This window comes from Sabethes cyaneus, chromosome 3 (genome assembly GCF_943734655.1).
Source record: "Sabethes cyaneus chromosome 3, idSabCyanKW18_F2, whole genome shotgun sequence".
NCBI lineage: Eukaryota > Metazoa > Arthropoda > Insecta > Diptera > Culicidae > Sabethes > Sabethes cyaneus.
In genome coordinates, this window is record NC_071355.1 from 66,697,304 (window position 1) to 66,710,103 (window position 12,800).

The following is a 12,800-nucleotide window of genomic DNA, read 5'->3' on the forward strand; positions in this document are numbered from 1 at the left end:
TAAGCTTACTAGACTTATCATGGCTACGATGGATGGGATCCAGTGCTGTGTGAGAATCTCGGGTGAATTGTCGGACCCATTCGAATCTCGCAGGGGACTTCGACAAGGAGATGGTCTTTCCTGCTTGCTATTCAACATTGCGCTTGAAGGTGTTATAAGGCGAGTGGCGATCGAAATGCGGGGCACGATTTTCAATAAATCCAGTCAATTTATCTGCTTTGCTGACGACGTGGATGCTGTCGGCAGAACATTTGAGGCGGTGGAAGATCAGTACACCAGACTGAAACGCGAAGCAGAGAAGATTGGATTGCAGATAAATACGTCTAAAACGAAGTATATGCTGGCGGGCGGGACCGAGCGCGACAGGGCTCGCTTGGGCAGCACCGTGGTGATCGACGGGGATGAGTTCGAGGTAGTCGACGAGTTCGTATACCTTGGCTCGCTGGCAACAGAGGACAACAATACCAGCCGTGAGATTAAAAGACGTATTATCAGCGGAAGTCGGGCCTACTACGGACTCCACAAACACTTGCGGTCGAACAATCTGAGCCCCCGTACAAAGTGCACATTGTACAAAACGCTAATTAGACCGGTTGTCCTCTACGGGCACGAAACGTGGACATTGCTAGAAGAGGACCTACGAGCACTCGGAGTTTTCGAACGGCGGGTGCTAAGAACCATCTTTGGCGGAGTGCAAGAGAACGGTGTATGGAGGCGAAGAATGAACCACGAGCTCGCGCGTCTCTACGGCGAACCAAGTATTCAGAAAGTGGTTAAAGCTGGACGGATACGTTGGGCAGGACATGTTGCTAGAATGCCGGACAACTATCCTGCAAAAATGGTTTTCGCATCAAATCCGGTAGGAACAAGACGAAGAGGGGCACAGCGAGCGAGGTGGCAAGACCAGGTGGAGCGAGATCTGGCGAGCACTGGGTGCCCGCGGAACTGGAGATCAGTTGCCATGGACCGAAACAGATGGAGAAATTATACTGCGCAGGCCTTGTCATAAGACGTTAGGCCAATTAAGTAAGGTAAATCTAATTGGCTTTTTCATGGTATTTTCAATAGCAAACGTCTTCAAAAAATGGTACGAGTTACCATCTGTTGAAGCATTTTCAACTGACGTTTTTGAAATTTTGACGATGCGGTATAGCGTAGGCGGAAAGCTAAGGCTAAAGCTTTACTACGAGAGGTAAATAAACGCCTCAAGCAAGCGGATCCGGGAATTGAATTGATGTCCGATAACCGGTAGAGATAATGAATGTAAAGAAATTATGAAATAAGCTTTACGAAAGCGATGTGAGGAAAGTTGACAAAATTTACCGGGATCACACGAACACCGGTTAGTATGAGTGCAAGGCACCAATAATACAAGTGAAAAAAGCGAAGCCGTTCTTCTAAGACTTGACCCTTTTTTATCGACAGGCTTCACAGCCTGCTATTGATGCACAGAACAGTTACGGGGCTAGTGCAACAATCCTACTGACTCTATCTACCAGCACCGCCTAGCTTTGCATATAATATTCATGTAAACCCAACCGCTTAGTTGGTTTCGTGGTATGATGCCGGTTTAACAACCCAGTCGTCGTATTTTCGAATCTCGAGAGCTTTATACACCGCTATTCTATCTTTCGAACGACTTGGTATTTCGAACGAAAGTTGTTTCGAATGAAATTTCCGCCAGTAAAATCAAATGGGCAAAACATCTCGTTCGAAGCAAGTCGAACGAAATAAAGATTCGTTCGAAATACAGAATAGGGGTGATAGAGTCAGTAGGATTGTTGCACTAGCCCCGTAACTGTCTTGTACTCTAATAGCTGACTGTGAAGTCCGTCGATAAATAAAGGTCAAGTTTGAGAAAAGACGTTTAAGCCCGAAGCTTTTCGCGTAGCTGAGATTTGAAAATACGACGACTGGCTTGTTAGGACATCATTGTACCTCAAAACCAACGAAGCGGTTGAATTCACGTGAATGTTACGTGCAAAGTGCGGTGGATGAGAATTACCTATGTTTTCACGTAAACTGGGCGTGACGATTTTTTTGAGTGTAGGGAGTATTCCTCTGGTCGCGCGTCATTTTCAAACCTGAAATTTGGTTGTGCAAACCTCACATATACTATTACCAGCTTTCACTAATACAACAAAAGAGTACTGATTCTTTCGAAAGAAAAAATAATAGCAACAAACTTTTATGATGACCCGTGTTTGAACCTTAATACGCTCCGAAAAATAGATAGTTTTTTCACAGATTTTCTGTCTGCTATTACTGTCTCCCAAAATTATTCAGTATGTTAAAATACACACTTTTTCTGAAGACTGTTTTTCAATAATTAAATTGGATGCAGAGTTATTGGACAGAACTGATTTTCAAAACAAATCATTATGTCTCGCAACTAGTAAGAGTCACAGAACGAAAGAAGAGATATAGCGTTACAATATTCAGCAAAGTTGTCAATTTCAGAGTGTTCTACAATTTTTTTTTGTGTTTGTATCGCCTTAATAGGTTAAATTAAGGTTACCGTATTAGTGCATATAAAGATTTTTTGGCATTAGCTGAGGCCCTCGCTGAAGCTGTTTGCAGTAGGAATAATATCAAAAACATCAAATATCAAACTCCCGGATCCTCTCCTCCACTCTTCGCTCCCCTCTCACTCCTACATAAACGATCCGCAGCTAATGTCATTTTCGTTAGTGACGAAATCGCAAATTACTTCATGAATGATATAAACGACATCCTGAATATGTAACGAGCTAGTAAATACTGAAGAATCAGCCTTTAAGTAGACAACCAGAAATACAGTGCTCGGATCAATGGTAGTTACTATCAACACTGACGATTGAGGGTTAAGAGTGGAAATTATTCCACTCTTAGAGTAGAGGATTACAATCATCCATGGATATTTATTTATTTATTTATTATTATTATTTCATCTGACTAGAGTCTACATGAATGGTTTCTATAAAACATTGGTGCTTCTTAACCTTTGTACAAATTTATACGATGGCTCGTCGAAATTAAACAATTCTTCCACTTTAGAAAATGTTCTAACACATGCAGTAACGGGTTCATTACATCCAAAGACGGTACGGTGGAATGGAGTTTGCAGTAAGCCGGTAGAACGTAGAGTCCGTTGCGAAGCATGAAAGTCCAATAGAGATAAAAGTCTGGGGGAATCGATTTCACCGTTGATGACTTTGGCCACGAATACTGCCTGGTACGTTTTTCGTCGATAATCTAGCGAGTCTAGATCAAGTAACCGGCAGCGATCAGAATACGGTGGGAGAATATCGGGATGACGCCATGGTAGATGTCGCAGGGCAAGCCGAATGAATTTCCTTTGTACTCGTTCGATGCGCAGGTTCCATGTTAACTGCTGAGGACACCATACAATACTACAGTTTTCAAGCAGTGGCCGAACCAGAGCACAATACAAGGATTTCAGGCAATGCGGATCATTGAAATTTCGTCCAATTTTAGAAATGAATCCCAGTTGACGCATTGCCTTCGAAATAATCGATTCACGGTGTAGGTCGAATGTTAGCTTAGTATCAAGTAACACACCAAGGCCGCTAACGTGGTCTACTCTGCGCAGCTCAGTCCCCTCAATCTGATAGTTAAATAGAATCGGACTTTTAATACGGTAAAAACTTATCACCTCACATTTTGCCACACTTAGTGTGAGCCAGTTTCGTTTACACCAATCAACAAACTGTTAATATTCGGCAGGGCAGTCTTCGGAGAAATTTATCAAGACTGAAGTTTGATGTTTTCCCGACGTTTCGACACTTTGTTGGTGTCTTTTTCATTGATATTCTTTTTCTTTGATATTACCCCTTGAAAAAGACACCAAAAAAGTGTCGAAACGTCGGGAAAACATCAAACTTCAGTCTTGATAAATTTCTCCGAAGACTGCCCTGCCGAATATTAACAGTTACAATTGAATCCAGTCGATAAAAAACACAATCTAACCCAATCAACAAATGTATCGAGTAATTCTTGCAGGCGGCGACAATCATCAGTTTTTCCAATAGGTAGAAACAATTTCAAGTCATCAGCGTACACAAGTCTGCACCCGATGTCCAATAGCAACGTGACGTCGTTGAAAAACATTGAAAAAAGTAGTGGTCCCATATTACTACCTTGCGGAACACCCGAGGTATTAGTAAATTGCGCAGAAATATGCGTGCCAAGCTTCACGCGCAATACCCTGTCACGCAAGTACGAGCTGAGCCATTGGACTAGTTGTTGGGATGCACCGAGTCGAAAAAGTTTACGCAATAATATTGAATGGTCGATCCGATCAAAAGCTGCCTTCAAGTCCGTGTAGATTGCGTCCACTTGCTTCTTATTCTCTATTTGTGAGATACAGGTAGAGGTGAACTCCATTAAATTCGTACAAACGGAACGACCAGGCATGAAGCCGTGCTGAGCTGAAGATATGTAGTTTTTTGTACGAGACAACATCATACTGCTAACAATTATTTCGAACAATTTTGACGCGGCAGACAAGTTAGTAATTCCGAGATAGTTTCTAACGTTCCGGCGGTCGCCAGTTTTATACACTGGGAACATAAACGACTCCTTCCAAATATTCGGGAATTTAGCTTGTTCGAAAGATTTGTTAAAAATAATGCGTAAGGGAACGACCAACGGTACAATACAGCGATTCAAAACTACAGCTGGGATGCCATCAGGCCCCGCAGAGAAGGAACGCTTCAGTTTTTTTGCAGCAGTTATTATCATGTCAGCAGTAATCTCAAACACATTCAAGTTGACCAAATCAGCTGGAACGTATGAGACAGCGGTTTGTGCATCCTGATCAGACGCTGTTTCATTGGCGAACACAGATGGAGAACACAGTTTGCGAACAGCTCACAAGATTCAGAAACGGATGTAGCATCAATTCCGTCAAGGCACACGTGGGAAGGATTGGACGAGCATTTCCTTTTCGAATTAACGAAATTCCAAAAAAATTTCGGTTGTTTACGGAGATCAGTTTGCACACGCAGTACATAGGATTTATACGGAACCGCATTCAAACGACGATATTCAGCACTGGAACGTTTAAAGTTGCGCTGTGTCAGCGTTGTTTTACGTTTACGATGTGTACGCTGTGCTCGGTTGCGTTCCCTCTTCAACTGCCTAAGATACGGAGTGCCCCACGCAGGTGAAGCCGGTCGTTTCACAAGAGGTACATTAGAATTCATCCATTGCGAAATAGTTTCACAAAACTTCGATGCCATCTCATCAACATCGTTAAACTCAAGTAAAGCCCTCCAATCAACAGAAAGCAAGAACTGATCTAGCGCAGAGAAATCAATCCTTCGAAAATTCAACTTTTTTGTTTCATCAATCAGAGCCGGAGCGGTCCTATTATCACAGACAGGCAACAACATCACAAGCGGTGGGTGGTGAGGGTCGACAGGCAGCAGCGGGGTAACACAACGATCGACCGACAATAAGCATCCAGAAGTGCAAAATACCAGGTCTAATATGCGTCCGAGATGATTTCGCTCTGTGGATATGATTAATGGTGAGTAATAGGAATTGGACCGGAAACATCATCTAGGCCAGTGTTTACCAAATGGGGCGATGGGGCAAAGCATCGAAGAAGGTTCAGTTCTACTGATTTTGGACAGTCACCACGATTCTCCCATGAACCTGGAAGTAGTTGTGTTTTGCAGGAAAAATGGGATTTACATGCTCCCAATTCCTCTCCATGGCAGCCATAAGCTCTAACTATTGGATCACTGTTTTAATGCTTAAGAACAAAACTCAAATAAAACAAATGACGAATCACTGGATCTTTCAAAACAATGGAATGTGACTCCAGTGAAGAGTCGACCATTTCCCAAGTGCAAGGATCCATGGTAACAGAAAACGGAGGCTGGGAGGACAGGGTTACAAATAAATGCGTCGAAAACCTAATATGTGGTAGGAAGAGGCTCCAGAGAAAGCAACGTTTGCCTCTCACGAACAGTGACTATTAACGGCGATGAACTGGAAGTGGTTGATAATTCGTATATTTGGGAACTCTTATCACCGCCGATAATAATACGAGTAAGGAGATTCAACGACGCATTACAGCTGGAAATCGTGCCTACTTTTCCCTCCGCAAGACGTTTTGATCAAGGAGCATTCGTCGCCGCACAAAACTAATGATGTACAAAACTGTAATCAGACCGGTAGTCCTGTTTGGACTTGAGACTGTGACTTTGCTTGTAGTATTTGAACGAAAGGCGTTGCGGATTATTTTTGCCGAGGTACAAACGGGTAGCGGAGAGTGGCCAAGGCGTATGAACCACGAGTCCCAAGGATGCCGGAAGACTGTGCATTGAATGCGTCCTCTTCCAGAACCCCACTGGCACTAGGAATAGAGGGACTCAACGTGCTAGATGGCTCGACCAGGTTGAAGCCGACTAGCGGGTGTCGAGAAGCGCAACGAAGAGACGCGCAGCGGGTAGCCCAGCACCGCGTTACGGGACTATGCGCAAGTGTGCAAGTAGCAGAATGTATACATACACATCATCAGTGGTTATTTGTGGTACGCTTAAGTCAATGACCTAGATACAATGCATACGGAAATGAAGTTGGGGAAATTTGGCAGAAAATCAATGGAATTACTGTCAAGGTTCTGCACCATAATAAAATCCCTTTGCATTGTGCTATGCTAATCACATTCGCTCACGTAAGAGTGGGCATTGTTTGCTTCTCGCTCGATTGGCACTATTGGCTGTGCCCTCGTGTTACTAGTTTTCTACCTGTTCGTTTTTACAAATTTGTCCCCTGAAGATTCCCCTATTTTGATGATTTACGATCTATTTTCATGGTGCGCAGATTATTGATTACCCGTAGTGTAACTTGTGTTTCGCTTTTTGCTTTTTTAGAAACGTCTGGCAGCGCCAATTTTGCAGTCGGTGCTCTTTTCATCAGCACTGTCCTTAGACAGCATCTGCACATTGTTGGCTTATCACTCTATGACCTCTCGTAACGGGTGGATTATAAATCCGTCCACAACAGCACGGAACAATATTGTTGCTTCAGGAAAGGCTGCGAAAGCTTTTTTCAAACACTCGTTTACGTAGATTTCCTGGTTAATGATACCGGTGATAAGGAAAATGTTGTGTTTCAAGCCTTAGGTACAGACTGCCAAATCAGATCTTTCCTAGAGAAGTTGTTTAAAGTCTAATTAATTAAATTAATTGAAAGGAATTGTTACCAATTTTCACTATTTAGCTGTAAAAATATGATCCTTTCTGCAGTGCTTATTTGAAAAAATATAAATGAAATGTAAAGATAATATAAAAATTATAAAAATTAAAATTCTTGCTACGTTAAATATAAACCCTGATGTTTTACAACTTTCAGGCTTAAAAAAACTTTTACACATTTGTTTTGCAGGAGGTATCCAAATTTTCTATTATCATTTTACGTCCATAAAAAAAATTGACTACACACATGTAGATTACAATCGTTCCACAATTATGGGTCACGTAACGAATCGTCGCACTACAAAATAAATTACTGTCCAGTCAAAATGCTGCATTGGACTAAACTACCTACTTCTATAAAGTAGTGATGGATCTTATGAGAGTCTTGTAGTGCATTACTTCCTGAAATCCAAACAAAATCAAAGAAAAAAATCAGTATTTTTCAAATCTTGCGCAAGTAAATTTTAAAAGATCCGTCTCTTACTGTTAAACTTGACCTAGAACCAGATTTTTTTTGTGTTTGGAAAAGTTTTTTTGTAACACTGAACAGTTGAAAATGGTATCTCTACTATATTTCTCTACTGTTTTACGTATTTCGCAGGTTTTTGCGTAGTACTTCCATATTACGTACAATCGTGTTGAACTCATTGCTTTCTAAGAAATCATTTCCACTTGCTAGCATCAATAAGAGAGACCCATAATTGTATAAAACTTAGAAAATCAAGGCACAGTTACGAGTTACTTTTATTTTGTTTCCAATTTCCATAAAACTTATACAAAACATCGACTTTTCTCTTGAAGAATACAAATTCTACCTTTGTTGTGATACGAACATAATTTTTCAGAGGCAATTCATTTTAATTTTCATTTACAACGCTTACAAGTTTACTAGCTGCACCTTAAGATATTTACAATTTGAGCGATAGTTTGACAGCTGGATTATGCAGCAAAATTAATAAATGCAAAACATATTTTATTCGGCCTTCAGGCGTACTATTTACTTGTTTAGTAGTATTTATCTACTATTGAAAAAACATTTTTTCAACCAAAGACGAATATTAAAGTGGAAATAAGCAGTTAAAGTCAAAAGTGACTCATAATTGTGTGTGACCCAGAATTGTGGAACGACTGTAATTCTATTTTTACCTCTTCCCCAGAAGCATTCGCACCGGATGCCACAAACCGGATTTCAACCAAATTAACCATGATCTATCCCGCGAGGAAAAGCCGATTTCATATCGATGATGATGATGGCACTCACCGGTCTAGCAATTCTAGCGTCCGCGGTGCACTAACAATCTGGAAATTTGACACCAATTTCACAGGAGTATCGAAATCAGACAGGATGCTTGCTGGTTGTCGCACAGTGGTTCAAACAAGGTTATAAAAAGCATACTATCGAAATTTTTTCAAATGATTTCATTTTTCTCAAGAGCGAATGTTAAAGATTTATCTTGTTGATTGATTATCTTCCGATTTTTTTTTATTTGAATAAAAAAAAGTAAAATTAGTTATTTTGAACCACCGTGCACCGGTATCGTAACCGGTGAAATTGGTTCATTTCCATCAATAGTGATTGCCGGCAGGCAACCGTAACGGCCGCGATAGGATGTCTTCCGGTTATAGCCGAAATCGGATGTAGAGCTTTAACGAGAGTCAATCCGTGGATAGGTTTTGATTGCCACCTAGGGTAGTTGTTATTCGCCGGTATCCGGATGAGGATGAGCATGATGGAACGGTGCTTTGATGGGGATACTACTATAAAAGAATGGCTGAGAGGTGGCCAAATAAAAAGCACGAACATCATTCGGTAGCTAATGATTTCTGTGTACATTGAAAGTTGAAACGCGGATCATTGTGCACCAACCAACTCCGGTATTAATTTAGAATTGAAAATTTAATGAGCATAACGGTTCTAGCGTAATTAGTTCGACGAAGCCGTAGGTTGGCTTTGTTGGAACGTCGTTGTTTGCTGATTGGTTGCTGTTCTATTCTGGAGGCTATAAGTGAGCGCTTTGTTCGTTTCATTTAACGAAATTTTGATGAAGCCGAGGTGGATTTGAGGAGGGGATTTATACGGGAACACACTAACCTGTAGAACGCTGAAAATCACAACGAACAGTGTCACTATCAGTAGACAACCGGAAACGGCTAGGACTGTCATTGTCGAGGGTGAAACATTTTCCATCAACCGACCCAACGCCGTTCGCTGACCATTGATGTCCACTATGTTGCTATCGATGTTACTCGCGCTGGCTTCATCGCCGAATTGAAGTAATTGTTGTTCGGCTCCGATACGTCGTTTGCCAGCTGGGGATGAGTTGATACAACCTCCTAGGAAAATAAAAAAAAAAAAAACAAGATGGCACAATTAAGAATGTTACATATTAACCGCGAAGACCTTAATTCAAATCAAGAACTAACCAGTTCCTTTATCGCAATGACAGCAGCTCTGGTCGTCGGGCGAAGCGTCGCTCGCACAGCAAGGCACACACTGGTTGTTAAGTCGGTCCAGGTGCAGTGGGAAGGCGCACGTAACACAGGAATATTGTCCAGGACCGCTGCACGTTCGGCAGCTTTCATGGCAAGTTTTACAAGTCTGTGTTGGTGGGTCGTAGAACTGCGAACCGAGACATTCCATGCAGAGTCCACCGTCGAGCATGAAGTGCGATGGACAGGAAGTGCAGGCTAGTGGACCAGCGGCTGTAAAATAATTTCGAAAATTTTACTCCGTTTTTCTTCTGTTCGAAACTCTCAAGAACTTACCGTTACAAGTTTTGCAATAGTGATGGCACTTTTGGCAGCCAAATTTCGTCTTAAAGAAACCTTCGGGACACTCTGGGTGACATTCACCTCCCGCCAGCTGCCAACCTTCGGGACATTTGACGCACTGATCTCGCCGTGGTCCGCTGCAGGTATTGCAGCTCAGGTAGCACTTGGCACAGGTTCCTCGATCGCTGTAGTATCTGTTGAACGGAATAGATGACCATATTTTTCATTGTTCCTCTGTCAAATTTACTCAAACTCACCCGTCCGCGCAAGTAGTCCGACATTCGCCGCTTTGCAGCTGTAGGCCCTTCTGGCAGGCAGTGCAGTTCATCCGCGATACGCACTGGGTGCAAGTGTGCAAACATTTCGCACAGATGCCCACCTCCATGTAGTATCCTTCGTCGCACTCGTTTACGCAGCGCTGGTGCTGCAGGAGCAGTGGCGAGGTGCACTTCAGACACTCATGCTCCGTCGGTCCGGTGCAGGTTTCACAAGTCGAGTGACATGGGTGACAATGACCGTTTTCGTAGTATTCCGCTGTGAATAAAAATTTGATAAAATAACATTTTTCGTATGAAGTCTGAACGTTATGACTGCCATTAATCTTTTATCGTTCCTAGAATAATTTCGAATGCCAGTTTCGTTTGTCTGTTTTCGCATACTACGTATCTGGCACCATTAGGGATGAAGCACTTTCCACCCAACTAAATGTGTTCATATCACCAGAAAGTACGAATTTCCTGGCACCAACAAATATTTAATTATAAATTTATTCTTTCTAAAGCTTCGCTTCTCGTAAAAAAATAAAAACGTTTTGCGCGCGCACACATACACACTCATTTACAAAACGGGCAAGCGAAACTAATAAAATTGTAGTCCCTCCACTGACTGGGGCGCCGCCGTCGCCGCCGTTGCCAACACGATACTCACATTCATCACAGTTGTTGCTGCCGTTGGCGATGCATTTGCCCTTCCTGTTCATGGTCCAGTTCTCGCGGCACCCGGTGCAGATCTGGCCGCTGCTGCAGGTCGAGCATCCTATCGGGCAGGTCATGCACTCGTGTCGTTTTTTATCGCCGAAGAACCCGTCCGGACAGGCATTCAGGCAACGGCCCTCGTGGGCGAAGCGTCCGGCGCGGCACAGGATACACTGGGACTCCGACGAACCATTGCAGGTCATACAGGACGAGTGACAATCGGCGCAGCTGTGGGAGAAACAATGGGAGGAAAACGGTGGTCAGGATTGAAACACTGAAATCAGAAAACCGGTGTACCGGCTCTTCGGCAAAAAGTGATTCTACACTAATTAAACGGCAAATGGTTAGGCACTTTACTACCTCCGATGTTCCGGACCGGAATTTACAGAGCATAGTAATAGCAGATTAAAGCCAAAAGCGTATGCTTGTGGAACCGTGTAACGGTTACTTCGCCGAAGGACATAAAATTCGCAACAAGAAAATAGTCAGATGAATCGTTTTCCTTACGGTGCTGTAAGATACTCATTTACTTGAGAGCGTCAAGCTATATAAATTAATGAGAGTGGTCGTAAATTTTTTATTCGCAGCGAAACAGAGATTCTAGAAAATAGGTTTCGGATGTTACGTTGTAATTAGATGCCGAATGATATGAGTTTCTAGGTCAAAAGTGGCGATTATCATCTGCAAGTTTAATTTCGGTCGGTCTTAAACTGTGAATAGTGCTCACCGTGAGAGCATTAAATTCGGATTAATGTGAATACTGAACCATATTTATTGAAACTGAATATTTCAAATTGTAATACAATAAAATACCTTCGAACTAATGATTTGAACAAATAATAAAACACCAAAAAGGTGGCACCGAAAGCAATAAATACGTTTGAGGCATATTCTTATCATATTCTAAACCAAACCCAACTTTCGACGACCACAGTTAATAATTATTACATCACTCGGACTTTCCAAGATGAAAGGTTTTCCAGATTGAAAGTTAGCTCCAGATAAATACAAACATTATTGAATCCATTCGATTAACGAAAATCCTGATTTTGGTAAGAAAACGATAATTGAGGTTATTAATTCGATTTAGCTAAAAAAGGCCGACCTGAACCGATGTGATTCGAATGAATTTTGGTCTATCTTATTAGCTTTGTTATATGGATATTTCGTAGTATATTCGCCTTGACCAAACTCGAGACTTTAGTCATGACCTTGAAATGCGGTCAGGCATATATTAATATTTTTTTGAAACGATGATTCTACAATTAATGAAGGGACGGTAAGGGAAAGTAATGAAGAAGGATTTTTTCGGGAATGAAGGGGAAGGGTGGAAAGGAAGGGGGGGGGGGGGGTAATAGGTAGCTATGCTTAACAAGTTGTCGTTGTGACTCCTATCTTTTGTCCAATGCTGGAAGGTGCATGGGTCGAACCAAGCTGTAATCAGAGATTATAACCGGATTTGAACCCACAACACCTGCCAGGGCGTGTCGCTCACTGGTACCCGTGTACCTTTGAACCACAGAGGCGCTGGACCAGAGTCCAGCAGTCCGGCACCTTCCAGCATTGGACAAAAGATAGGAGTCACAACGACAACTTGTTAAGCATAGCTACCTATTACCCCCCCCCCCCCTTCCTTTCCACCCTTCCCCTTCATTCCCGAAAAAATTCTTCTTCATTAGTTTCCCTTACCGTCCCTTCATCAATTGTAGAATCATCGTTTCAAAAAAATATTAATATATGCCTGACCGCATTTCAAGGTCATGACTAAAGTCTCGAGTTTGGTCAAGGCGAATATACTACTAAATATCCATATAACAAAGCTAATAAGATATGAAATAGGGAG

General features: G+C 42.2%; 1 protein-coding gene across 2 annotated transcripts in view; it reads right to left on the bottom strand.

Moving 5' to 3' along the window:
- Positions 1 to 12,800, bottom strand: part of LOC128743883 (furin-like protease 2) — an 803,052-nt gene that overhangs the window by 7,305 nt on the left and 782,947 nt on the right. For both annotated transcript variants that reach the window (XM_053840572.1, XM_053840570.1), the window contains exons 11-15: positions 10,911 to 11,185; positions 10,241 to 10,517; positions 9,978 to 10,177; positions 9,636 to 9,914; positions 9,304 to 9,545 (exon numbers count right to left, since the gene is read on the bottom strand). In XM_053840572.1, coding sequence (XP_053696547.1) covers positions 9,304 to 9,545; positions 9,636 to 9,914; positions 9,978 to 10,177; positions 10,241 to 10,517; positions 10,911 to 11,185 — 1,273 coding nt within the window. The remainder of the gene's footprint in view (positions 1 to 9,303; positions 9,546 to 9,635; positions 9,915 to 9,977; positions 10,178 to 10,240; positions 10,518 to 10,910; positions 11,186 to 12,800) is intronic.